The sequence below is a fragment of the Hemitrygon akajei genome, chromosome 4 (assembly GCF_048418815.1).
Source record: "Hemitrygon akajei chromosome 4, sHemAka1.3, whole genome shotgun sequence".
Taxonomy (NCBI): Eukaryota; Metazoa; Chordata; class Chondrichthyes; order Myliobatiformes; family Dasyatidae; genus Hemitrygon; species Hemitrygon akajei.
Window position 1 is genome coordinate 74,100,519 of NC_133127.1, and position 27,971 is coordinate 74,128,489.

The window sequence follows — 27,971 nt, forward strand, 5'->3', positions numbered from 1 at the left end:
CTCCGGCAGATGTTGAGGACGTGCGGCAGCACTTGTGCAAGTTGAAGGAGGCCGGAATCATAGCTGAGTCCCGAAGTCCTTATGCGTCCCCAATAGTGGTGGCACGGAAGAAGAATGGGCGAATGCGCATGTGTGTTGACTACAGGACGTTGAATCGGCGAACTGTCCCTGATCAATATACTGTCCCAAGAGTCGAGGATGCGCTGGCCTGCCTGAGCGGTGCGAAGTGGTTCAGTGTGCTGGATTTAAGAAGTGGGTATTACCAGATCCCGATGAGTCCAGGCGATAAAGAGAAGACCGCTTTTATCTGCCCGCTGGGGTTCTTTCAGTTCGAATGAATGCCCCAAGGCATATCGGGAGCCCCAGCCACCTTCCAGAGACTCATGGAGAGAACTGTGGGGGATATGAATCTGTTAGAGGTGCTGGTGTACCTGGGCGATTTGATAGTGTTTGGATCGACTTTGGAGGAACATGAGGAAAGGCTGTTGAAGGTGTTGGGCTGGCTTAATGAAGAAGGGTTGAAGCTTTCCCTGGACAAATGCCAGTTCTGCAAGTCGTCGGTTAGCTACGTTGGCCATATCATTTCGCGAGAGGGAGTGGCTACTGATCCAACCAAGATAGAGGCTTTGACCACCTGGCCGAGACCCCAGAAAGTGGGCGCTCTGCGCTCATTTTTGGGGTTCTGTGGGTATTACCGGCGATTCGTGAAAGGATACGCCAAAGTGTGTCACCCGTTGACTCAGCTGTTGTGTGGCTATCCCCCGGTGGGAAAGAAAAGGACGGGGGACCAGAGGCAGGACGCTGGAGGATACTGGAACCCGGCGGAACCTTTTGGCTCGAGATGGGATGATCAATGTGAAGAGGCGTTCCGATCTTTGAAAAGGGCACTGACCCAGGCCCCGGTGTTGGCTTTTGCCGATCCCCAGAAGCCATATGTGCTGCACACGGATGCCAGTCGAGAGGGTCTCGGGTCTGTTCTGTACCAGGAGCATGGCAAAGCATTGAGGCCGGTAGCCTTTGTCAGCCGAAGCTTGTCGCCATCGGAGAGAAACTATCCCACTCACAAGTTGGAGTTCCTGGCGCTGAAGTGGGCGGTGGTGGACAAGTTGGGCGATTACCTGTACGGAGCCAAGTTTGAGGTGCGAACGGATAACAATCCGCTCACTTATATATTGACTTCGGCAAAGCTGGATGCCACAGGACATCGGTGGCTGGCGGCCTTGTCGGTATATGATTTCAGCCTGAGGTACCGGCCCGGAAGCAAGAATGTCGATGCGGATGCTTTGTCTCGTCGGGAGCCGGGGGAACAGGAGAGGGATGAGGAGTGGGAGAGTGTCCCTGCCCCTGGAGTGAAGGCGATGTGTCAGTTTGCTATCACCGTGAAGGCCGAGGGAAGAGGGAGGCTGGAACGAGCCGTGGACCATTTGGGGGGTTTTGACGACGCCATACTCCTAGCTTAATGTGACCTGACCGCACTGCGGACTAAACAGTTGCCGGAACTGAGTCCGGGGGAAGTGGCAGCTGCTCAGCAAAATGACCCGGGCATTGGCACAGTGTGGAGAGCGGTCAAGAGGGGGATGGGGCGTTGGCTGAGAAGGCGAAACACCCATTTGTGCCCCTGTGGTTGAAGGAGTGGTCTTGGTTGAAGTTAAAGAACAAAATCTTGTACCAGGTAACGGCACCTCCGGACCAACCCCACTGTTGGCAACTGGTCCTGCCGGAGGAGTATCGGCAGGCTGTACTCCAGGCCCTACATGATGATTCTGGACACTTGGGGGTGGAAAAGACCTATGGATTACTCAAAGACCGGTTCTACTGGCCCCGGATGAGGGGGGAAGTCGAAGAATACTGTAGGGGCTGCAGTCGTTGCATCCGGAGGAAGACCCTGCCCGCGTTGGCGGCTCCACTGTCGCACTTGCAGAGTGCGGGACCTCTGGACCTGGTATGTATGGATTTTCTGTCGATTGAGCCTGACACCAGCAACACCGCGAATGTCTTAGTCATCACCGATCATTACACTCGCTATGCTCAGGCATTTCCCACTAAGGATCAGAAGGCGACGACAGTGGCGAAGGTGTTATGGGAGAAGTATTTTGTTCATTACGGCCTTCCCAGGCAAATCCATAGCGATCAGGGGCGGGACTTTGAGAGCCACCTTATCCATGAATTACTGACTATGCTTGGGGTTGAGAAATCCAGGACTACCCCGTATCACCCACAGGGAGATCCGCAGCCAGAGAGGTTCAACTGGACCCTGTTGGATATGCTCGGGACGCTGGAGATTGGGCAGAAAAGCAGGTGGAGTCGTCATATTGGACAATTGGTTCACTGTTACAATTGTACTCGCAATGATGCTACAGGATATTCGCCCTATTATCTGATGTTCGGGCGGGAAGCGAGGTTGCCCATTGACTTGTGTTTTGGGGGTGAAGTGGGTGAATTACCCGGGAAGTCCCATCTAAAGTATGTGTCCGACATGAAGAGGGAGTTACAGCGGGCGTACGAGTTGGCCGAGGTGGCGGCTACCAAACAAAATCAGAGGAATAAGATGCGGTATAATTGAAAGGTGAAGTTTGTTCAATTATTGCCGGGCGACCGGGTCCTTTTACGGAATTTGGGACTCCCTGGTAAGCACAAGTTGGCAGACTGATGGGCGGCCACCCCTATGTAATAGAGAGCCAGATGCCGAACCTGCCAGTTTACCGGGTGAAACCTGAGGATGGGAAAGGGCCTATCAAGGTACTCCATCAGAATCACCTGCTGCCGCTGGGTCAAGCGGTGCAGGTGGATACGGAGCCAGAATGGGAGGTTACACCTACTACAAGGACTCTGCGAGGGCGCAGAGAAAGGGAAGAGACCGCTGCTGAAGAGCGTGGACGGGTCCCTCGCCCGGAAATGGCTACTGATTCGGAAGAGGACGACTCAGATGAGTGGCCCCTGTTCCCATTCGCTGGTGCTCCAGTACCCGGAGAGGAGGCTCCTGGCCCCTCCCATACTGAATTGGGTGAGAGGAGGGAAGGTCTTGAGGGTCAGATGGAGAGGCAGTCAACAGTGGTGGGAGAGAGGGTGGAGCACGAGCGTGAGCCGGAGAGATCTCAGGTGAGGGAGGACCCCCGTGAGGAAGGGGGTGAGGGTCTGTCAGGAAGACCTGGGTGTCCGAGACAGTGGGTTCGCAGGTGGAGAGGGAGCCCAGTGGGGCAGAAGGGGTATGGAGATCTCAGAGGATTAGGCGCCCCCCAGAGCGGTTGACATATGTGGTACCAGGAGAACCGAGTGTGATTTCTACTGCTCTGGGTAGTTACGTCACTGCTTTCTGCACCTGGGTTGGGTTTTGGGTGTTGCAAGAAGCTTTGGGGAATTCTAGTAATGCCATGAGGGCATGACATTTGCTGGTGGGGAGAGAATGTACAATGTCCTGTGTATGTTACTAAAAAGGGCTTCTTTGGTTTGTTACGAGTAGGAATGCTTCTTTGTCTGTTAAAAGTTTCTCTCGCCGTTGTTTCGCTTTAGAATGGCTGATATGGTAATTGTATTCATTTGTTAATCAATGGGGAATGTCATTGTGTTTTGTGAGGCTGGGAACTTGCGGGAGGGGTTGCGCGGGCTTGGGGTGTGAGGAGAGTCCGGAGGGAGACGCCGAGGAAGGAGGACGTGCGCTCGGACGACCACCGGGGAGTCCGAAGTGGGAGTTTCGGGAGGACGACCACCGAGGAGTAGAATGGTTCGCTGGATGAGCTCCACCGAGTGCACTAAACTGACTGAACTTTGATAAGTTGGCGCCTTTTGTTTTTTTCTTGTATATATATATTGTATTGCCTAATACTCTTTTAATCTTAGTAAGCTCTTTAAAGTGTATTTCATACCGGTATTTGTTGTGGGTTTGATACTGTTGGCGGGCGCGAGGCATAAACGCGATTCTCACAGCACCTGCGTGTACGGGAGGTGGGTTGGTGTGTGGCTGGATCTCCTTTTCCCCTAGACCTATACCAGCCTGTTGGGTAAGTGTTACACCTGCAGTGCTTTAAAGATCTTAATGTCCAGCAGGGTCTTGCAATTGTAAAAACACATTTTAAAAAGACAACACCACTTTTGGTTGACTTAGAGTCCAAGTGCACTGACATCTTACTGGAAAGTACTCAGGCAATTTGTTGTGAAAGAGTTGTTCTCTCCAAAGTCCAGTAAAAAACTGAACTATCAGCTGACAGAATTGTAAATAATAAATGTCTGTGTTTGTAAATAATAAAGTTCACTCCAATTGACACTTTCACCATAGTAGTACCTGGAGGTGGTTAAATAATAAAAACTACCGGTAACTTCTGAGAAGGCAGAGGTACACTCAGTCACACCCATCATATTTCCATTTTCCCATTACTAACCCAATACAGTCATAAGACTTCACTGAGGGAGCAGATTAAATATGTAGTGCTTCTCTTTTTTTTTAAAAAAAAAAGTTTCAACTTACCTCTAGAGCTTCTGTCATAATACAGCCCATCACAGCACAAACACGGAGAGTTCTTTCCATTTCCAGTTTATTCAGGGATGATTTCAGCTGATCAATGGGAATAAGCCAGGCACTAATAGCTGGCGTAGCTGTGCTTAAAAGATTCAGCTGCCTGTAACAAAATATGTACCAGTCTTTTACCAAACTGAAGCAGCTACTTTTTAAATTTTATAACAGAATTTCATAAAAATGAACAGCTAGCTTAATGGGCAATACAAGAAAATAAAATTTCAAAAATTTATCAGCTTTCTCCCCATCCCCACTATTCACCCTCCCATCTCTCATAAATGCTCCTTCTTTTCATCAAAACAAAACGCCGCCAAATTCAGAATAATTTTTCCTAGACCATTAGATAGCTGACTATACCTGCCGTTGAGACAGCAGGAAAGTAGGGTTGCAGTCTTGAGCCCAACAGGAGGTAGAGGGGTGTGGGGAGTACTGTAGCTGTTAGAAAGGGTTAAATGTCCTGAACTTAGCTTCAAGCTTTACCTTGACCCCAAGGAAGCATGGGGGAAGTGAGTAAGATTCAACCAAATACGGCACAGAAACTACTGCAAAGCCATCTTATTTATAACAGCTTCCTGCTAACACGTACAACTTAATGGATTGCATTGCATTATTTATTTACTTTTACAGTGAGTGGCAACCCTGAATGTTAGCAACACAGAGAGCATTCAGAATGGTTACATTACTAAGTGGTATGGGAAAGTGGTTTTAGAGAGTTGTAGACTTAGCCAGCTCCAGCATGGATATAGCCCTTCCCACCAGTAAGGACACCTACCCATCATTAAAGCCCTTCACCTTCTCCTTACTACCATCAGGGAGAAGGTTCAGGAGGCTGTAGATCCAGATTCAATGCTTCAAGAACAGATTCTTCCTCACGGCTATGTGATTTCTAAACCGATCATGAACCCATAAGCACTACCTTGCTATTCCACTTAAACATAGAACCATAGAAAACCTACAGCACAATACAGGCCTTTCAGCCCACAAGGCTGTGCCAAACATGTCCCTACCTTAGTAATTACTAAGCTTACCTATAGCCCTCTATTTTTCTAAGCTCCATGTACCTATCTAAAAGTCTCTTAAAAGAACCTATCGTATCTGCCTCCACCACCGTAGCCAGCAGCCCATTCCACGCACTCACCACTCTCTGAGTAAAAATTTACCCCTGACATCTCCTCTGTACCTACTCCCCAGCACCTTAAACCTATGTCCTCTTGTGGCAACCATTTCAGCCCTGGGAAAAAGCCTCTGTCTATCCACACGATCAATGCCTCTCATCATCTTATACATCTCTATCAGGTCACCTCTCATCCTTCGTCGCTCCAAGGAGAAAAGGCCGAGTTCACTCAACCTATTCTCATAAGGCATGCTCCCCAATCCAGGCAACATCCTTGTAAATCTCCTCTGCACTCTTTCTATGGCATCCACATCCTTCCTGTAGTGAGGCAACCAGAACTGAGCACAGTACTTCTCCAATATTAATTTATACTGTAATTTATAGAAACATTTTATGTCCTGCACTGCACTAATTCCACAAAATAACAAATTTCATGACATATCACATGGACAATAAATTAATTCTGATCTGAACAATAAAGTTAACCAAAACTATTCAAAATTTTGACTCTTCTGAATTTTAAACAGCAAACATATCCTTAACAATTTTTTTAGTTCATTGAATTATTGCCATAAACACTCACTGGCTATGTGAACAAATTCTTTACAAAGGTTTTCCACAATGAAGGCAGTGTAACTGATCTGTTTATTAACCCACAGAAGTAAGTTGAAAATGTACTGCTAATTAAATGTTAGCAGATGTGATCAAAGGTACTGGTTGCATGGGTATGGATTTGATGGTACTGGAAAGAAGAGACTAATGGGGAACAGTTGTGCTTTCAATTGGATTTAAGCACACCAGTTTGCTGGTGCTACTCAGGAAGGATTAAACTAGTTTGAAAGGGGGATGGGAACCAGAGCACTAGGCCAGAAAGTGGAGGGATGGTGAGCAAGGTAAATGTCAGGGCCAGTAAAAACAGGCAGAAGCAAAGTAATAGATACAATGGAATGGATGGCTTGATGAGTGTGTCTTTTATGCTAGGAGTATTATGGGTAAAGGTGATGAACTCAGAGCATGGATCTGTAAATCAAGCTATGATAGTGTGGCTATTACAGAGACTTGGTTGAGAGAAGGACAAGAATGAGTGCTTAATGTTGCAGGGTTTCAATGTTTTGGAAAAGACTGAGAGGGAGGTAAAAGTGGGGGGGGGGGGGTTGCATTACTAACCAAGAACAATATAACAGCTGCACTCAGAATGGACAGATGCAGCTCATCTAGGAGAAGGAAAACTCTGATTTCAAACCTCCACTGCCTTGCGGCCATACCCACTCAAGGGGAAGGCTTTGGGAGTAAATTCAACATCCATGGTCGGCCCTGACCAACCGAGGCTTCAAACCAGACTCAGAAGGGACATAAAAGAGGGCTTATCCGCTGAGTCTGTATGGGTAAAACTCAACAATAGGAAGGGTGTAATCACTCTGAAGGGTTTGTATTATAGACTACCCAATGGCCACCAGGACACTGAAGAATAGATATGCAAGCAGATTAAGGTGTAAAAATAATAGGGTTGTTTCCATGAGGAGCTTCAACTCCACTAATATAAACTGGGCCCTACTGAGTACAAGAGGTTTAGACGGGGTATAATTTGTTAGGTGTATCCAAGAGGGTTTCTTAAATCAATATGTAGATAGTCAAACAAGAGGAAGGATTGTACTGGACTTGGTGTTAGGCAATGAGCCTGGTCAGGTAACCAACCATTCAGTAAGTGAGCAGTTATAAAACAGTGACCAAAATTATAAGAGCATTAGGCAGGAATTAGGGAGAGTAAACTAAGAACAGCTGTTTTTAGACAAGTCCATATCCATCATGCGAAGGGTGATTAAAGAATAACTGTACAGAGTACAGGACAGGCATGTTCCAGTCAGAAGGAAGAACGAAGATAGCAAGGTAAGAGAACTCAGGATGCCAATAGATGTCTTGAATTTAGTCAAAAAAGAGAAAAGTATGCAAAGCATTTTTTGGCAAGTAGAATTAAAGAAAATCCCAAGGCAAGACCCCTAAGCAATGCTAAAAAAAAAAGAGGGTTTTGGCGTCCAAGTTCATAGCTCCCTGAGCTATGAACTTGGCTACACAGATTGATGGGTGGTTACAAAGGCATATGGCATGCTTGCCTTTACTAATTGAGACACTGAGGTCAAAGTTCAGGAAGTTATGTTGCAGTTTTATGAAATTCTAGTTGGGCTGCATCTGGAGCATTGTATACATTTCTGGTTGTCCCATTATATTAAGGATGTGAAGGCTTTGGAGAAGATGCAGAAGAGGTTTATTAGGATGTTGCCTGGATTAGAGGGGATATGCTAGAACGAGAAGTTAGATTAACCTGGGTTGTTTTCTCTGGCGAGGCGGATGCAAAGGGACATCTGATAGAGGTTTATAAGATTATGAGAGGCATACATAGAATAGACAGACAGCATCTTTTCCCCAGGATTGAAATGTCTAATAGCAGAGGGCATGCATTTAAAGTGAGAGGAGGTAACTTCAAAGGAGATGTGAGAGGCAATTTTTTTTTGTAGTCTCACAAATGTGAGGAAATGAATTCCAGGAGCCAATGAAGGTTTTGCATTTTTTCTTTCACCACATTGTTAATTTATTTTCCTCTTGCAAAAGAATTTCATATGGTAATGTCTTTCAATGAAAAATTTCAGAATGCAGTATCAACTTCAGTGTCTTATACACAACAATGTGGCATGGAAAGCTTGCCGACTGAGAGTAATTACAGCTCAATGCTGAGGATGTTGACTTGGGAACACACCTCAATATTGGTTCATTTATCCTTCGCGTATATTTGGGGATTTTGTGAAGACTCATTGCTACAAGTAGTTTTGTTTCAGGATTATAATAAGGGGGCAAGGATCACGACTGTCATGTGTTTTATGCTATGACTTAAGCCCTGAATTTTGAATACCATTTACCTCACTCAACCAAAGGGTTTGCTACATATTGAATGTGATGGTGAAATCATCAATAACTGCCTTCTCCAATTCATGGCTCCTAAGATAGGTGGGTCAAAGTTTTCAGAGGGCAGTAGTGATATAGCAAGATGGTAAAAGAACTTGATAATGAAAATGCTGAATTTAAAGCCCAACCTTCCAAGGACAGAAGAGAAGAATTCACATGGAGTCTGGGGTTTACAGTCAGAACAAACTTTCTCCACAAGTTGACATGAACAGGATCCCTATCAGCTTACATGGCTGATTTGAAGAAGCTGTCTGAACATTATCAATTCAATGATGCACTGAGAGATCATTTAGTTTGTGGAAACTTACAAGAAAGCATTCAAAGTTGATTCCTAACTGAAGCACAATTCACATTTAAAGCAGAAGTTGAAATCACTATATCAATGGAAACAGCAATCAGAGACACAAATGAGTTGCAGTCAGGAATGAAAGTGAGCGTGAACAATATTGCGAAGCCTAGACAGAAACCTGCCTTGCTGAACAAATTGTGTTACCATTGTGACAGGGGCTCACATTCACCAGATCAATGCAGGTTTAAAGGCAAAACTTACAGAAAATGCAACAAAGTAGGACACATACAGAACAAAGAGCATATCAGTCAGACAAAAAGAAATGGACTGCACCAGGAAGAGAAAAAGATAATAAGTCAAATTGTGTTTTCAAGACACGCTGTTGGTGAAAAATCTGTTAATGATGAGAGTGACACAGGATTGGACAGCCTTGAGAGTTATAATGTGAAAATTAACAGGATGCAAACAATATGGCCTACAAAAGAAATGAATGGCAAATTAACCAAAATGGAATTGGACACTGGTTTGGCTGTTTCAGTCATTCCACAAAATGAGTTTGACCAGCATTTGAAAGATGCTGGACTGAAGTCTGCGGATATCCAACTGAGAACTTATACTGGAGAAAAGATAGCTCCTGTGGGAATGACATTCATAAAAGTGAAATACAGCAACCAACAAGCCCCACTGGGCTTGCAAGAGGTTAAAACAGGACGGCCAGCACTGTGGACCATGATTGGCTGAGACAAGTACAACTTGATTGGATATCCATCTACTATTAGCATGCCACATTCCCTGAAATGGAGTCAACTGAAAGTGAATTAAGGTACTGGATGTTGCCACAGCGACAGGATGGCATTAGAAAACTCTTATCAAGGGTAAAATAATGTTAAATGAAAATGCTACATCCAAGCTTAACAAAGCCCGCCCGGCTCCTAATACAATCTGTGATGAAGTAGGCAGTAAGTTAGATCACAGAGAGGCTGGAGGAATTCTTTCGAAGATTGCAAGGTTGAGTGGAGCCCATGGGCAACACCAGTGGCCACAGTAACGAAGAATAGGTCTGTCAGGATCTGTGGTGATTTTAAGGTCACAATCAAACTAGTACTGAAAGTAGATCAATACCCTCTGCTCAGGATAGAGGATATCTTGGCAAACCTTTCTGGAGGAAAACACTACAGCAAAGTGGACTTAGCTGAGACCTACCTACAGATGGAGATGGAAGGAGAATTGCAGGTGTTTTTCATCATGAACACTCTCAAAGGGCTATATTGCCATACAAGGCTTATTTCTGTAGAAGCATCTGCACCTGTACTCTAGCAGAAAGCTATGGACCAGGTGCAGCAAGGCTGCCCAGGCACTCAGTGTTACCTGGATGACTTCATTGTTACCAGTGAGGATGACAAGGAAAACTCCCGAAATCTCAAGACAGTGTTATAAAGGTTAAAAGGTTATGGGCTCAGAGCATGATGCAACAAGTGTGGATTCTTTAAAACAAGCATCACTTATTGTGGTCACACCAAGGTCAAAGGATGTGTCACAGCTGTGTCCTTTTTAGGATTTGTCAATTACTATAATAGGTTCCTGCCAAACCTGGCTACTGCAGTCAACCCCTTGAACTCAGTATTACAGATAGGGAAGAAATGGACCAAGTAGTGTGAAGCAGCTTTCCTAAAAACAAAGAAAACGGTGATGTCAGACACTGTACTCAGCAGTCATGTCACGTTTTATGAGGGATGGAAGTGAATGCCCTATTACTTTTGCTTCACCTTCCCTTACCGATGCAGAGAAAAATTAGTTTGGTTTGGGGTATAAAATGTTTCAACCAGTACTTGCATGGGAGAGTTTACCCTCATTCGTGATCATCAACCACTGTTATCCATTTTCAATGCACAGAAGGTTATTCCACTAACACCACCAGCATGAATGGGCTCTGTTTCTTGGAGGACATAATTACAAGATCAAATTCAAGAGGCCGACTAATCATGGAAATGCTGATGGGTCATCCTGTTCACCCTTTGAGAAGGAAATACCTGAAAAATTCACAAAAGAGGACACTGCTCTTGACATATTATTCATTATGCAGGTCAAAAGTTTCCTTTTTACGGCAGAGATGATCCAAAGGGAAATCAGAAAAGATTCCACACTGTCTCCAGCCTACATGGCATCCCAAAATGGCTGGAATGTGCACCAGAAATCCTTGGTCTTACTGAGTGCAAGGTTGTTGCTGCAACACCACTCAACTAGCTGATCTATCTCACTCCTGTACATCTCATCACCATCTGAAATTCTGTCAACAATAGTTATGTCATTGGCAAATTTATAGGTGACGTTTGAGCTGTGCCTAGCCACGCAATCATGGGTGTAGAGAGAGTAAAGCAGTGGATGATGCATGCATTCGTGAGGTGCACCAGTGTTGATTGTCAGCAAGGAGGAAATGTTATTTCTGATCCACACAGACTGTGGTCTCCAGGCGAAGAGGTCAAGGATCCAGCTGCAGAGGGAGGTACAGAGGCCTAGCTTTAGGAGCTTGTTAATTAGAATTGACCATATGATTGTGTTGAACACTGAGTTGTAGTCAATAGGTAACACTACAGTCCAAGTGATCTAAGGTCATCTGGACAGCCAGTGAGATTGCATCCACTGTTGACTGATTGTGGCAATAGGAAAACTGTAGCGGGCCCATGTCTTTGCTGAGGCAGGAATTGATCCTAGCCATGACAAACCTCTCAAAGTTCAAAGTGTATGTAGCTTCTCGTGAACTTTCTGCAAGAAACTCTGGTACACATTCTCCTGCAGAAGCTATTACATTCACACTATACTACTGAAGCTCAATAATTGCAAGGATTTGTGAGAATATTCCCCATATAACTGATGGTGCCAGCGAACAATGTGATGAACAGTAACATCTTGCAGACAGTTCACAAAACTACTATAATTACCACCTTTTCTTTCAAATATGATTCTACTACCAATCTGCGTGTCATTGGTATCTGTGTTTTGGGGCCGATTGAATAATCTGATACCTTACTATCTCTGAGGGAGTTCAGTGTGGAGTGTGCAGCCTGGAGGTCTACAAGCCTGAACACAGTGCATGAGCCCATGATTAACTCCATTTCTTTTCTCCAATTGAGATGTCAAGCAAGGTTGAAGTCGACAAGGACTAGAGCCGAAGACCGTTGGGTGCTTGGTGTTGTCTTCCTCTCCCTCTCACGAGCTGCTTCAGAGGAAAGTGTGGGAGTCATGGGATCCATTTTGCAAGGATCAATTGGAGAGGCTGTGGACTCGTTATGGGGCTTTGAGGTTTATGTTACATGTGTTCCTGGCATCTGGTTACATTTTCTTTTGTTGTTTTTGAGTGGTTTGATCAAGTGATTGATGCGGTCTGGGGTGCTTCAGTAAATAATTCTTTGCCCTGCGGCCTGCAGTGGGCTAGTGGCCCAATGAACTGAACACAGGACTCATGGTTTGTCGTTTGATATTCTGTGTGATGCCCACTTGCATTTTGCCATTTCTAAACTCTGGTCTTTTTCGCATATTGGGTGCTTGATGTTTTCTTGAACAGAATTAATGGTGTTTCTCTGTTTCATCGCTGTTACCGGGAGGACGAATCTCAGAGCTATATTCTGTACACATAATTTGAATATAAATGTACTTTGAATCTAACTGTCAGGAGTACAGATTTCAAATCAATCTTGAAATTGCTGTCAGATGCTCATTGCTGTTTTTCCCTCTGGCATTTCACTCCTCAGTAGTCCAGCTAGACCAGTGAAAGAGACCAAAATAATGGCCTTCATGTCCAAAGTTGTAGGTATAATGCCTTGGTTCACATCTTTACTGTTATGTTGTAGGTATTTCATCTAGCAGTCTGTAAGAGCAGTCTGTTCTCCTTTCAGCCTGTTTGGGTTATTGTTGAAAATAAGGGACGATGAGGAATGTGTGCCATCCAATTAGGATGGTGGAACTGGGGAAAGGTTTTTTTTAAGTGAGGCACAGTAAGGTTGGTCTTGGAGTTTTTGATCGGCAGCAGATGAAGAGAGAAGATGCTGGGGAGAACCGGTCGTGGGGTGCAACCCGGTGGGAGACACGCTTGTTTGAGATGGATTGTGAGTGATGTTCGGAAGATGGTCCAGGCCGACGGTCCAGTGCGTGAGTAACAGGTAAGTTTACGATGAGCTCCAACTTGTGCACATTTGACTGTTTAATTATAATGGGTCTTTTTTTTTTACAAACCCTTCAGTTAATAAACATAAACATAATTCCTTTAGTTGTATTCAGTGTGTTGTCTGTCATTTCTTGGCGCTGAGTTGTAACAGGGTAGCAAATTACACAGCATCCACACAAACCTGGGTCTGGAGTGAGAGAGCCATCTCAATCTCACAAGTTTGGCAGGACCGGAGAGTGTCTTCCCTGGACTTATGCAGCCAAGGAAATCAGCGGGGTTTCATAGGTTTCTCCCCCACAATTTACAATGGAAATCCACAATAAAACACTACACTAGGCAGTGACTACTTCTCCACTGACTTCAGTATATCCATGTGCATTTTTTGCAGTTTAACAAATTAATTGTGTCTTTAAATTTAAAACATTTTATTCATTCCTAAATGACTGAAAGTTACACATACAAAATATTTAGTCAGACAACTTTGACAACTCCAACTTAGCCAGGAAGACTTTGTCTTTGACTGCTGTGGCCAAGGTGAAGGACAACTCCAGCGAAGCTGGTACCTGGTTTTGCAAGCTCTTTTCCAGCTTCTGGGTAGGGCTTGTTTTGGATCCCAAGGATCTGTTTGGTGTTAAAGCAAAATGCTCATATGATCAGTGTTTAGCAGAAAGTGTACCCGTTGCTGGCCACAAATCTTCAAAGGTGGTGTCAGTAGATTTACAATATTACCAAGTTACTCATAAGCAAATATTTCAACTTTAGAAGCATCTATGAAGAAAGATTTACATAAAGAGTTTCCTTATTCATTGAGACCTTCACGTGTAGAACTACCTTACATAAAGGGACACATACCTGGAGTAAATCTGAACCTGTGAATGTAAATTGGTTGGGGAGGCAAAGCTGAACCAAATCTCGCTAATGGTAAGTTTCATGCTGCTGGAATCTGGGGGTGGTGGCATCAGTGGAAGATCTTTCTTGAGGTCATCAGACTCAACCCCTTCATCCTGAACAAATAGAGGCAACAAAATAAAAGTCAAAATGCTAAAATTTCAAATTATCGCCTCATCTTTGCTGCAACGTTGGCCATCTTTACTATACAGATTACTTGATCCTGTTTGTCTCAAGTAGGAGAATGGTCAAACATATAAAAATTTAAAACACTCAGAAGCAGCTGAAGTCTATGCTCCATAATTTGAGAGCTAATCAAAATTTGGATGAAGTGTTGTGTTGCTGTTCACTGACACATTTTGTTTGAAAATTATAATAATTAGTATCATTCTTTCATAATCATGAGTTGTTAATTTGAAACTTGGAATTTTATTCTAAAAGTGACAGGCAGTTAACTTAATATGATTATCCTATTTATATAATGTAACTAAAGATCTATTTTAACATCATCTAGATAAAGTGGATACAAGTCAACAGACATGACATGCAATCTTTTGTGAACAATTCAAACCTCAATAACCTACAATCTTCTCAAAGTCTTGAAACCACTTTGGGTGTGTTCTACATGAGAGCAGTTCCAGCAATAATCAAGAAATATAATGCCCTCAGGACAAAACAATCTACCTAACTGTAACTTTACTATTAATTACTGTTTTAATCATCATTTTTTTTTTTGCTGTCAGTGCACATTGCTGCAACCTACAAGGTGCTACCTAACAGGCACTGTATTAGTTCAGCAGCACCTTTCAAATCCTCAGCTTAAACATCAAAAAGGGTGCAAAGTAGCTTGATCATCTCCACCATCAAATTGCCAATTTTCAATGGATCAAAATCACACTACTTTCCAACTAGCAGCAATGACAGAATCACCTTCAACACAGATTCCTGCAGTTCAAGAAAGATCATCTCCATCTTCATGAGTGCTGGTGGGAATGGATAATAAAAGCTGAACCTGCTAGTTATGTTCACGTATCATCAAATAATAAAATTAAAGATAAAAATAGCAATTTCAAGACCCAATATAGTAATAATAGAATAGAAAACTTGCAGTTAACTGTACTTGATTTTCCATACATTTCTTAATAGGGCAGCTTATGATAATATCAATATCTATGGCAGAATGGAGTTGATTACGCAATCGCCATTAATTACTTCCATGGATTGACATCCTGTATCTGGAAGTGATGTTACACACCTCATTAAAATGTAACTATTGTCAGTCACTGCTCCCCATCTATAATTCCTTTGGCCCTTCAACTTTTCGATCATATTTTGACCCAGACCCGCTATTACAGCCATATATGCTTCCTTGGAACGTGTCTCCGCTGCCAACTAACTCCAGTTGGCTTCAGGATCCGTTTTCGAGCTTCTCAATTTGGACCTTCTGAGGATTCCAGGTACTCATTGTTCCTCCCGTCGAGTTCTGAGGGCGACACTCTCCGCCATGAGAAAGTACCTGGCGTCCCTATCACAATCGCTTCCACGCCTCCGGGACACCTTTTTCTCAGTTTGCAATGGACCTGTCCGTTATTTCATCCCCGTTGGATCCATGCGTGCAATCGCCGTTTCTTTGACTTTATCATGTCCTGCAAGGATCGCAAGATCCCAGAGCATGGTCTTCGTATCGCGTCCCCGGCCCTGGTAGTCAATCTCGGCGGCCCCAGCAACCCAGGGCATATTCAAAACCCGGACTCCAGCGCCATCACCGCGTGTTCCAACCGCCATGGATTGGCCTCGGCCGTCGATCTCGGCTGCCCCAGCGACCCAGGGCATTTTGAAAATCCGGATTCCAGCACCATCAACACGGGTTCCAATGGCCATGGACAGCTTCAAAGCGATTGCGCAGCCACCGACTGCGACTCCAGCCTTGAACTCCAGGCCGGGTCTTCACATGCTGCGATTGTAACTCCCGTCTCCCCTTCCCCCACCACCACTATGCAATCCCCTCTCCCTCAGATCCCATTGTCAGCTCCTGGGCCCTCAGAGGCTCCATCTTCCTCTCACCCCAACCCTTCCATCTCCACTGACACTACCAGCCTCCTTCTCCCCTCTGATCCCATCTCTCATTCGTGCCGGGTCTTTACCATTCCCTCCGACCTTCAACTCTCTGAGGCAGAGCGCTCTGTCCTCATTAAAGGCCTCACCTTTGTCCCCCTTCGCCCACACCTCAGTGAGTTCCGCGTACACCATGACGCTGAACTCTTCTTCCACCGGCTCCGTCTCCGAGCTTACTTCTTGGACAAGGACTCTCCTACCCCCACCGATGACCCCTTCTCCCATCTTCAACCATCCTCCTCTTCATGGACACCCCGCTCTGGTCTTCTGCCTGCTCTGGATCTCTTTATTGCTAATTGCCGACGGGACATCAACCGTCTTGACTTCACCACACCCTGTTCCAAATCCAACCTCACTCCTTCTGAACACTCTGCTCTCCGCTCCCTCCGCACCAATCCCAACCTCACTATAAAACCTGCTGATAAGGGGGGAGCTGTTGTTGTCCGGCATACTGACCTCTACCTGGCCAAGGCACAGCGACAACTCCCTGATACCTCCTCTTATTTACCCGTTGATCATGACCCCACTAAGGAGCACCAGGCCATTGTCTCCTATACCATCACCAACCTTATCAGCTCTGGGGATCTCCCATCCACTGCCACCAACCTCATAGTCCCCACACCCTGCACTTCCCGTTTCTACCTCCTACCCAAGATCCACAAACCTGCCTGTCCAGGTAGACCTATTGTCTCAGCTTGCTCCTGCCCCACTGAACTCATTTCTGCATACCTTAACACTGTCTTATCCCCCCTTGTTCAATCTCTCCCCACCTATGTTCGTGACACTTCTCGTGCTTTGAATTTTTTCAATGATTTTAAGTTCCCTGGCCCCCACCGTCTTATTTTCACCATGGACGTCCAGTCCCTATATACCTCCATCCCCCACCGAGATGGTCTCGAAGCTCTTCACTTTTTTTTTGGATTCCAGACCTAACCAATTCCCCTCTACCACCACTCTCCTCCATCTAGCAGAATTAGTTCTTACTCTCAATAATTTCTCCTTTGGCTCCTCCCACTTCCTCCAAACCAAGAGTGTAGCCATGGGTACCCGTATGGGTCCCAGTTATGCCTGCCTTTTTGTTGGCTTTGTGGAACAGTCCATATTCCAAGTCTATACCGGTATCCATCCCCCTCTTTTCCTTCGCTACATCGACAACTGCATTGGCGCTGCCTCCTGCACGCATGCTGAGCTCGTTGACTTCATTAACTTTGCCTCCAACTTTCACCCTGCTCTCAAATTTACCTGGTCCATTTCCGACACCTCCCTCCACTTTCTTGATCTTTCTGTCTCCATCTCTGGAGACGGCCTATCTACTGATATCTACTATAAACCTACAGACTCTCAAAGCTATCTGGACTATTCCTCTTCCCACCCTGTCTTTTGCAAAAAGGCTATCCCCTTCTCACAATTCCTCCTTCTCCGCCGCATCTGCTCTCAAGATGAGGCTTTTCATTCCAGGACGAAGGAGATGCCTTCCTTTTTTAAACAAAGGGGCTTCCCTTCATCCACCATCAACTCTGCTCTCAAACGCATCTCTCCCATTTCCCACACATCTGCCCTCACCCCATTCACCCGCCACCCCACTTGGGATAGGGTTCCCCTTGTCCTTACCTACCACCCTACCAGCCTCCAGGTCCAACGTATAATTCTCCGTAACTTCCGCCACCTCCAACAGGATCCCACTACCAAACACATTTTTCCCTCCCCCACCTCTCTGCTTTTCGCAGGGATCGCTCCCTATGCGACTCCCTTGTCCACTCATCCCCCCCCATCCCTTCCCACCGATCTCCCTCCTGGCACTTATCCTTGTAAACAGAACAAGTGCTACACCTCCCCTTACACTTCCTCCCTCACCACCATTCAGGGCCCCAGACAGTCCTTCCAGGTGAGGCGACACTTCACCTGTGAGTCGGCTGGTGTGGTATACTGCGTCCGGTGCTCCCGATGTGGCCTTTTATATATTGGTGAGACCCAACGCAGACTGGGAGACCGTTTCACTGAACACCTACACTCGGTCTGCCAGAAAAAGCAGGATCTCCCAGTGGCCACACATTTTAATTCCACGTCCCATTCCCATTCTGATATGTCTATCCATGGCCTCCTCTATTGTCAAAATGAATCCAAACTCAGGTTGGAGGAACAACACCTTATATACCGGCTGGGTAGCCTCCCACCTGATGGCATGAACATTGACTTCTCTAACTTCCGTTAATGCCCCTCCTCCCCTTCTTACCCCATCCCTGACATATTTAGTTGTTTGCCTGTTCTCCATCTCCCTCTGGTGCTCCCCGCCCCCTTTCTTTCTCCTGAGGCCTCCTGTCCCATGATCCTTTCCCTTCTCCAGCTCTGTATCACTTTCGCCAATCACCTTTCTAGCTCTTAGCTTCATCCCACCCCCTCCGGTCTTCTCCTATCATTTTGCATTTCCCCCTCCCCCCACTACTTTGAAATCTCTTACTATCTTTCCTTTCGGTTAGTCTTGACGAAGGGTCTTGGCCCGAAACGTCGACAGCGCTTCTCTCTATAGATGCTGCCTGGCCTGCTGTGTTCCACCAGCATTTTGTGTGTGTTGTTGCTCAGTCACTAATGCTTGCTGAAGAAGTTATTGTACTTCCATCAGGGGCAATTGGAGTAGTTTCACTCACGAGTTGTATTAGCTGTAGGCACATTTTATATAAACTCCACATTCTTACCTTTACTGTTTGCTAAATTAATATTTTATGTTTGCAAAAGAATTCACAGCTTTAAGAGCTTTAAGCCTCAGGTTTAAGAATATGTGCAGCTTGAATTCACTGACTGTCATTGTGCAACACTGGTTGAAACAATTACATCAACTGTCAGTCTAATCTACTTTTGATTGCCAATCTTTATGAATGCACATCCCTTTACAGTCTACAATCATACCCATGGAATAGATGTACCCGCACCTGCAAAAATAACGAGAACTGCTGGAAGTTCTATACCAAACACAGAAATATGATCTTAAAGGATTGTTAATACACTTAAATGATATTTATAATGGATTTATTCAGCATAATTGATTTATTACCTGATCATCAGACGCTGAATTTCCATTATTGTCTGAAGTTGGACTTTTATCATCACGAGGCAGATTATCTTCTGATACATCAGTGCTATAGCCACTGCCAGTCGGAGAACCAGTGCTATCCCCTGACTTCAGCATCCCATTTCCCTCTGCTGTATTTGATTTTCCAAGAGCCCCCAGCACATTGTATAGCATAGCTCCTGACTGTCTTCCTCCTAAGAATCAAAGTACAGTAACAACAGCTGGCATCACCTCAAAAATGTACATACAAACCTGGTTTCAGATTTCCCATTTAAATCAAATTCACTGTCACAACTAACCGTTTCCCTTTTAATCCCATTTTCAAAACTAATAACAACAGTGAGTACATTCTCCACTTTAACATCCTGTTCACTTCTTTGTCTAGGAGATCTCACCACATACCAAAACACCCTTTCCTGCATATTCTAATGGTTGGGAAATTGGGGCATGGAGTGGATAGTTTGGCTGAGGCAAGTGATGTAGATGATGTGTTTTCTCTTTGTATACATTTTAAATCTGACAGGAAAGCTAACTCCATACCTTCCTCTCTTTCTGGCCTCTCATCACTTTTCAATGAAAGCTCACAGCATGGCATTGACCATTCAGCTTTTCTACTCTTTTCACTCACTCTCACCCATCTCAGCATTAGGAAATAACCTGAATTTCATAACTGCAGCTGGTGACATGACTTGGGTTAAAGGGAGAAAAGAAATTTCACCAGAGTGGACAGAAATAATTTGATTATCACCTGCCAAAATCATTTGATAGAAGTATATTTGTTTAACATCGCAGCATGCAGAGTACTTAAAACATGCACATATTCAGTAAAGCACAGATAGGAGACTGGTGTTTGGTTTCCTATCAGATGTAAAAGAAACACAAAGAGAAAGCACATCATTCTCTATGTTACAATCCTCTTTTCATAAAATGAATTTCCTAGACTTGGGAAATACCCCAGCTCCAAATGCAATTTCCTGACTTGAACTGCAAAACAAGTTATGTCAAAATAACCTAATTAAAATTATCAAAAGAACTGCATTCTTGAACTGAGACTGACTACAGACCAAATGCACATTTTAATATGAAACAATACATTAATAAAACTTCATTAAAGATGTGTAATTATGTACTCTCTGAAGATTTACTGAAGAAAAACAGTCCTGTGAAAGGAAATTATTTGACCAACATTCATTTGTCAAAACAATGACGTATTTGCACACAGTGTTAATAGCATCTGAAGTTAGCCATCAGTTGTGGATAACTTACATCACTATTATTACACACACAAAACAAAGCAGCACACCACTAATTTCCTGTGTTCAATGAAATTGTTGCATTGGGACCCTAAAGGACTATTATACTTGTCAAAATTTGGCTGAGAAATTGAATAATGGAAATGATACCAGATTTAAAAGGTAACAGCAAAGGCAATCAAACATGAAGTCCTAGAGAGGGGACAATTTAAAATGTGGGTTCTCTTTTGTATAGGTAATAAGCTGTTTCTTTTTAATTGGTTTTCATCACACTTTACCTTTCTAAATTTCTTTCTTTGTTACTCCCATTTATTTTCCACCATACTGATTTTTCTTTTTGGTCCAGAAAAAATTCTAACCAATATTTTCAATATTTTTCTCTATCACTTATTAGTCAATGAGATTGCTGGTCCATCATTCAGAAAGATCCTGGATGTCCCATTAACTGTGGTCACTTCTAGAAACTTACAGGCAAATGATTTTTGAGCCTAAAGTTAACGAAAGATATCTAGCTAATGAAGCACACTGTAGCAATAAACTGACTACTCTTTTTCAAAAGGGTTCCTGTTGACTGACATAAAATTATGCTGAATAATATAGAGAATTAAATGATTATAATTTGAAAACAAATTATTTATATATCAAAACATCTTTCTTGCAGCTTTGTATTTTAATCCAGTGTTACAGTCAAACAAAAATGCCTAAATTATCGTAATTAAGACATAAAAAGTGGCCATTTGCAAGGACAGGTAAGATTATAAGATTTGAAATACTGAGCTCAGATTTACAATGTGTTTTAGTTCTCAACCATCAGGTCCAAGTTTAAGTTTTATCTCTTAGTAGTATTTTGAATATTAACAGACTATAAGCTTAATAAATTAACTCCAACATTTCAAGAATATTTTGATTTGAACTGCATCTAATGAAAAATGAAAGCCATCATTTTCTATTCCAATCTAGAAGACGAAACATTTTAAGGAATAAAATCAAGATTTTTAAAGCTTAATAAACAGCCTGTTAAAAAGGAGTCAGCACAAAGCCAGCTTAATACCTAATAATACACAAACAATCCAGCCTTAGATGAGTACTGATAGTGAACTGGTATCGTTTAAAAACCTAGGGCCGAGGATGAACTCCCTACATTGGTTACTCTTATTCTGAACTTGAAAGATACTTGCAATGGCACACAGTATTAGCAATTTAAATATAGGTATACAAGTTTGTTTTTTGCACACCATTTAGATGACATTATTTGGTATTACAAGCTTAACAAACATCTGTAATATACTTCTGAAAATATTTTATATACAAAGCTTTTTATATCACATGTTTAAACAATGATGTTCAGGATTTTTTTCAAATAAGTTTTCTGCATGATATGCCAACTCAATAATAATTTTTTCGCTGATCCCACAAACAAGTGTATTTATTTAAAAGCAACTGTTACAACATAATAAGAGAATCAAGAAATGGAAATCATATTTAACAGAGTACATATTTGTTGAGAGCTCCATAAAAGTAAAAAAAAGCATACCTTTTATGGTTAAATTTTCAATCCCACATTCAAACATTATCCAGCCCCACTTCTCTATATATTGAGGAGGTTTGGTTGTTTCAGTAGATTTAAGATGTTCAGTATCGTCTGTGAAACTGAAATCCTCAGATTCTTCTAATGTGAAGAGAACTTTTGACTTCTCAAAAGGAATAGCAGTAATTGCACATGCTCCTAAGTCTTTAAATAAGACAGAAGAATACACATTCAAAGCAACGTATCAATGCACAGACTACAGTTCTTATCTTTTGCCATCAGTTAAAAATAGATTGATCTATTCCTTGCTCTTTCTTTTTCAATATTTTTATTTATTTCTTATATAAAAGAATACAAGAGTACAGTAGGATATATAATATATATCAATTTCAATATATTGGAATCACAAATATAGTCTTATTACCCCATATCCATATAAATCAAATTTATACATAATATTGAAAAGAGATCATTTTATTGTACAAAAAAAATCTAAATCCATTACCAGCAAAAAAACAGCCGTCTGGTTAAAGAAAAGGCAAAATTCCTTATCATAGAGTAAAACATATTATTAGCCAACATCTGCTTAATAGCAAATCAAAGATTTTGAAAATAATTGAAAAAAGGTCACCACAATGTTAAAAAATCTTGTCTAGGTTCACAAATTGAACAGCGAATCTTCTCTAATTGTAAACATGACATAACATCATTTAACCAATGAGTATGATTAAGCAGAGTGGCATCCTTCCACTTAAGCAACAATGCCCTCCCGGCTATAAGAGAAATAAAAGGCAAAATGTGCAAATCCTGTGTCTTCAAAATAATATCACTTCCTCCAACAATACCAAATAAGGCTGTCAAAGGATTAGGTTTAAAATTTGCTTTAAAAAGCACCGAAAAACTTTGGAATACTTCCTTCCAAAATTTTTCAAGACTCAGACAAGTCCAAAACATATGAATTAGTGAAGTTTCTCCATTGTTACATCTATCACAATAGGGAGATATATCAGAATAAAGATCTATTCCTTGTTGATATAAATTGAATACTTTAAACTTAAATATCCTAAACTCTAGCTGTTATCTTTTAGTCATTTTAAATTACCTGGCTATGCTCATAATATACCATTATTTTTCCATCATCAAACCTGAATTTGTTGTTCCCTAAATCAGTTGTAAATATAATGTAATGCCCTGGTGAAGATTTCTACTGTTATGCTGGAGCTATTTCATTTTAGCAAATCTGTAAAAGCAGTCTGTTCTGCTGGTAGACTGGTTTGATTTTGTCTAAAAGGGGCTACGATGTTCAACTTAGAAATGTTGTGTCAGCCAATTAGTATGGGGGAATTAGGAAAAGGTTCTAGAGAGAACTGGGAGGAATGAGATTTGTGACTGACAGTGTGGTTTGTGGGTCTTTTTGGTGGAAGCTGCAGAAAGGACAGGAGGGAAGATGGCTGAGGATGCCATGGGAAGGAGCGTTCCTGTTGCATGAAGTGCTTTGTGCAGATGAATGGCTCCAAGGAGGAAGGGTGAATACTCCTGAGAAAGCACCCATTTATTTGAGAAGGATTTCGAGCAAAGTTCGGAATGGGTTTTATGTGCTTTCACTCAGAGGGTCCAGCGTGTGAATAAAATGATGATTTCAAGATGAGCTCCAACTTTATGTGTACATTTGGACTGGGTTAACTCATGGGTCCTCTATTTTTTAAATTTTCTTTTTCCTACTAACTTTTCAATAATGCTAAAATTTGCAAATATACCGTAGATTCCGGATTTTAAGCCGCTACTTTTTTCCCACATTTTGAACAGCTTTGAACTTTGCGGCCAATAATCCGGAGCGGCTAATGCAAAGTTTTTTTCATGCCGCCTCGTAAACATTTTGCCTCGTAACAGTAGACCAATAAAATTGATGAGTAGTTCACAGAGGTCCAATGAAATTGTACGATAAATCAAGCGCACTTTCACAATTAAATTATTGTAAATCAGTCATTTGTACTCACCCTCATCAACATGGAAAACACTCGAAGCATTGTGCTACCTACCCTCTTAGTTTAAACTATATTTGTTTTCTGTACTACATCGCGGGATGCTATGACGACACACCCGGTTTCGCGGCGTCTTGTGGGAAAATGCCGTTTGCGATGAAACGGAAAGGAGGGGGTCGAGCGGCGGAGCGGCTTTGGATCTGAGCGAAATCTGCTTTTAAATGCCGTTTGCGATAAACGGAAAGGAGGGGGGGAGCGGATTCCGCGAGCGGCTTTGGATCCGAGCGAAATCTGCTTTTAAGTTAAAGGTATCAATAACTTTTCCTGGTAGGCTGCAGTATATATATTTTTTACCAGTCGTTAGGAGATATTGGAATGTTGTTCAGTAAAGAAGTATACGCAACGTATATTTAAAAGTAGCCGCGTACGGGCACGGTTCGAAAAAAAGCATTTGCAATATGTATTTGTTTTTGTTACCATATGGATTTAATTAAAAGTTAAAAAAATCCTCACGTGTAATATCTTTCTGTGTAAATATCTCATATTACAACGTGGGACACCTGCGGCCGAAAATCCGGTGCGGCCTAAAATCCGGTGCGGCCTTTACATTTAAAAAAATGATTTTATTTCTAAAATTAGTGCCAGCGGCTAAAAATCAGGTGCGCTCTGTAGTCCGGAATCTACGGTACTTTCTTTATAATGTTATGCATTGCACTATCTGTTATTTCTTGCTGACTGACAATTGTGTATGACCAGTATTTACACAGCATTCACTCAAATCGATGTTTCTTTAATTGGAACATCACAGCAATTCTGTTTGGTTGAACCCCAAATCATACCAACCCTAGTCCTAGATGTATATTGTTTATGAAAGTTGACCTTCTCACCACAGAGTCTTGTGACTGTTAGCAGAACCGGCTAATGAGCCAAGTTTGCATACAGGCCCGATGAAGACTGGGTTTAAGCAGATAGCTTTAGCACCATTATGAGTCATTTTCTTTCATTTAAACTGAAAGATCCTACTAATTTTTTACTGACTACTTAAAATCCTATTGATATTAACAATGATCTCAATTCCATGAGCTAACATGGAATTGACTAAATAATTGCTGCCAAGTAATCTCTACACATGAGGGAAGAATGTTCATCTTTAACTCCACTAGAGAAAAGTTTTCTATTCCAATCTTTTGCTAACATTTCCTAATCTGGAACATTATCAAATACCTCCCTGGAGAGTCATATAAATGACAAACATCGCCCTGTCTCATTAGACTAAGTTGCTTGCTCAAAAAAATACCTCATTAGATATGAACTACCCTTCACAAATGTACTTTGGTACATCTCATTCATACCTATCAATGAAATTAGAACAAACATTCATCAAATTTCAGCATTTCACAAAAAAAGTTAATTTCATCATTTATATTCTTAAAACCCCAGTCTGGAAACCAGGAGATCCTGGAGGTTTCACTGTTTAGTCATTGAACTGTACTTTTCCCATATACTAACATGAATAAGCTTCCAACTCTTTTTTTAAGATTCTTTGTAATGTCAGGAATCTCAGTAATTATCAGAATTCTCCAGTTTTAGAGTATATTCACAGTGGAAATTAGGATATTTGAATATGTTGGTAAACAAGGATATGGGAGTCAGGTGCAATCTGCCATAATTTTATTAAATGAAGTGGGCTCATGGAACCATGTGGCATACTTCTTATGTTCTAAAACACTCTTAACCAACCACTTTCATCTCATTTGAGTAGAAATATTATCTCAAGCAGCATATTTTTATATTTCTTTTCAAAGCTCTTATTTATTCTTTGTTATATCCCTTCCAACATCCATCTGTAATATTGCTCAAGTAAAGGTGCTGGCCGTTCTGTCAACAGTCTTTCTCATCCAGTAATTCTAAATTAGTTAGAATTAAACTTTCTATTACAGATTAGTTTCTCTGCTTATCATCTCAATCATTATAATTTATACAAATACTATTATTGTATATATCACAAACATTCAAATAAGCATTATGATCTGGTCAAAACAAAATATTTTTAAAATATTTTCTTGGTAGTATATTAGCTTTTTTTTTATTTTTTGCTTGTTGAAATACGATCGGAATAGAAAACTTTTCTCTAGTGGAGTTAAAGATGAACATTCTTCCCTCACGTGTAGAGATTACTTGGCAGCAATTATTTAGTCAAGGTCAGAATTTTACTTTGTTCCTTTAGGAAATATCTAAAAGTAATCTTAAAATGCTGATATGCAGTAGCACTACCATTTCAATTAAAACTTTATCAGATTAATAAACTGATGCATGAACATATTGATTTAAACAATTTCCAAATAACAGTCACCTCACCTGTTGTACTAAGACCTCTTAACTGCCCATGAATTCGATGGACATTGAGCTTGGCAGCCAATTCTTTTCCCCTCTCCGCACCTGCATTTGACCTAAGAGAGCCAGATGACTGTGGCTGCATCTTACTGGCATTTACGTATTTGTCAAATGCAACAGAAACTCTCCCTGCATCTGGATTGTTGCTTCCATCTTCTACTATACCCCTATTAGAAACAGTTGTAAAGAGAAGATTGTATACTGAAGGTTATCCAATATGTGCAAACACAACAAACACAGAATTCAAACATTCATTTATTGTCCTAAACTATAATGCTTATGGTTTAGTATAAAGCTGCCCAATTCTTTTGCATGATTGAAAATAAAAATCAATGTACACATGTTTGGGAGTACTTTTTAAATTAATATTGAATGCTTTGTATGTAAAAACTAATAAGCCACTATGGTTTGACCCAAGCATAACTTAACTCTTTTTTTAAAAAGGGAGTAGCAAAAGCTGTGCATACAATAATGAAATTTAATAATTGATTACTTTCTTTTTTATACATATTTTTAATTAAATTTTTAAGAGAATTACATAAAATGAATAGAATAGAATAGTGAAAATTAATATTAGCCCTCCCCCTCCCCATAACATCCCTATCGAAAAAAAAAGGAAGGAAGGAAGGAAGGAAGAAGGAAAGAAGGAAAGAAAGAAGGATTGCCTGGATATCGGAGGATCCCCACATGCTCTATGAAGTTCAAAATAACTTTAGTATACATCTTTATTTTTTCCCCCCAAATAACTAATAATTTTATCTTCAAAGGACCTATATATTTAATCCTATCTTTTGTAGATAGGGGTGCCAAACTTTCAAAAATATATCATATTCATTTCTTAAATTATAAGTAATTTTTTCAAGTGGAATGCAGCTATAAATTTCATTATTCCAACGGTCCATAGTTAAGTATGAATCTGATTTCCAAGTAACTGCAATAGCTTTTTTGGCTACTGCCAATGCAATTTTTATAAATTTTTTCTGATATTTATTCAATTTAGGTTTCGGTATTATCCCTTCAATATTGCCTAATAAAAATAATATTGGGCTATGTGGAAGTTGTATTCTGATAATTTGTTCCAGTAAAAGTCTTAGATTTATCCAAAAAGGTTGAATTTTAAAACAAGACCAAGTAGAGTGTAAAAAAGTACCGATTTCTTGATTATATCGGAAACATTGGTAAGATAAATTTGGGTTTAATCTATTTATTTTTTGTGGTGTAATATATAATTGATGTAAAAAATTGTATTATACTAATCTAACTCGGACATTTATTGTATTTGTCATACTAACAAGACCTAGTCTTGACCAATTTGTTTCATTAATTTTAATATTCAAATCAGTTTCCCATTTTTGTCTTGACTTATGAATTCCTGGTTTAATTGTCTGTTTTTGAATCAAATTATACATACAAGACGTAAATTTTTAAAATTTTCCTTTTTGAATTAAAGTTTCTATTTCATTAGGTTTTGGCATTAACATTGTTTGATCCAGTTTATCTCTTAAATAGGCCTTTAATTGAAAATAACAGAAAAGAGTGTTATTTGATATTTTATATTTATTCTTTAATTGATCAAACGGCATCAATATACCTCCTTCAAAACAGTCACCTATATATCTGACCCCTTTTTGAAACCAGTTATATAAAAGTTGATTATCCATTGTAAAAGGAATAAGTCTATTTTGAATTAGGGTTCTCTTTGCTAATAAAG

General features: G+C 41.4%; 1 protein-coding gene across 6 annotated transcripts in view; it reads right to left on the minus strand.

The window, feature by feature from the left end:
* Positions 1 to 27,971, minus strand: part of kiaa1109 (KIAA1109 ortholog) — a 447,188-nt gene that overhangs the window by 173,606 nt on the left and 245,611 nt on the right. For all 6 annotated transcript variants that reach the window (XM_073042844.1, XM_073042847.1, XM_073042845.1 and 3 more), the window contains exons 35-39: positions 26,225 to 26,427; positions 21,891 to 22,088; positions 19,086 to 19,297; positions 13,886 to 14,037; positions 4,463 to 4,613 (exon numbers count right to left, since the gene is read on the minus strand). In XM_073042844.1, coding sequence (XP_072898945.1) covers positions 4,463 to 4,613; positions 13,886 to 14,037; positions 19,086 to 19,297; positions 21,891 to 22,088; positions 26,225 to 26,427 — 916 coding nt within the window. The remainder of the gene's footprint in view (positions 1 to 4,462; positions 4,614 to 13,885; positions 14,038 to 19,085; positions 19,298 to 21,890; positions 22,089 to 26,224; positions 26,428 to 27,971) is intronic.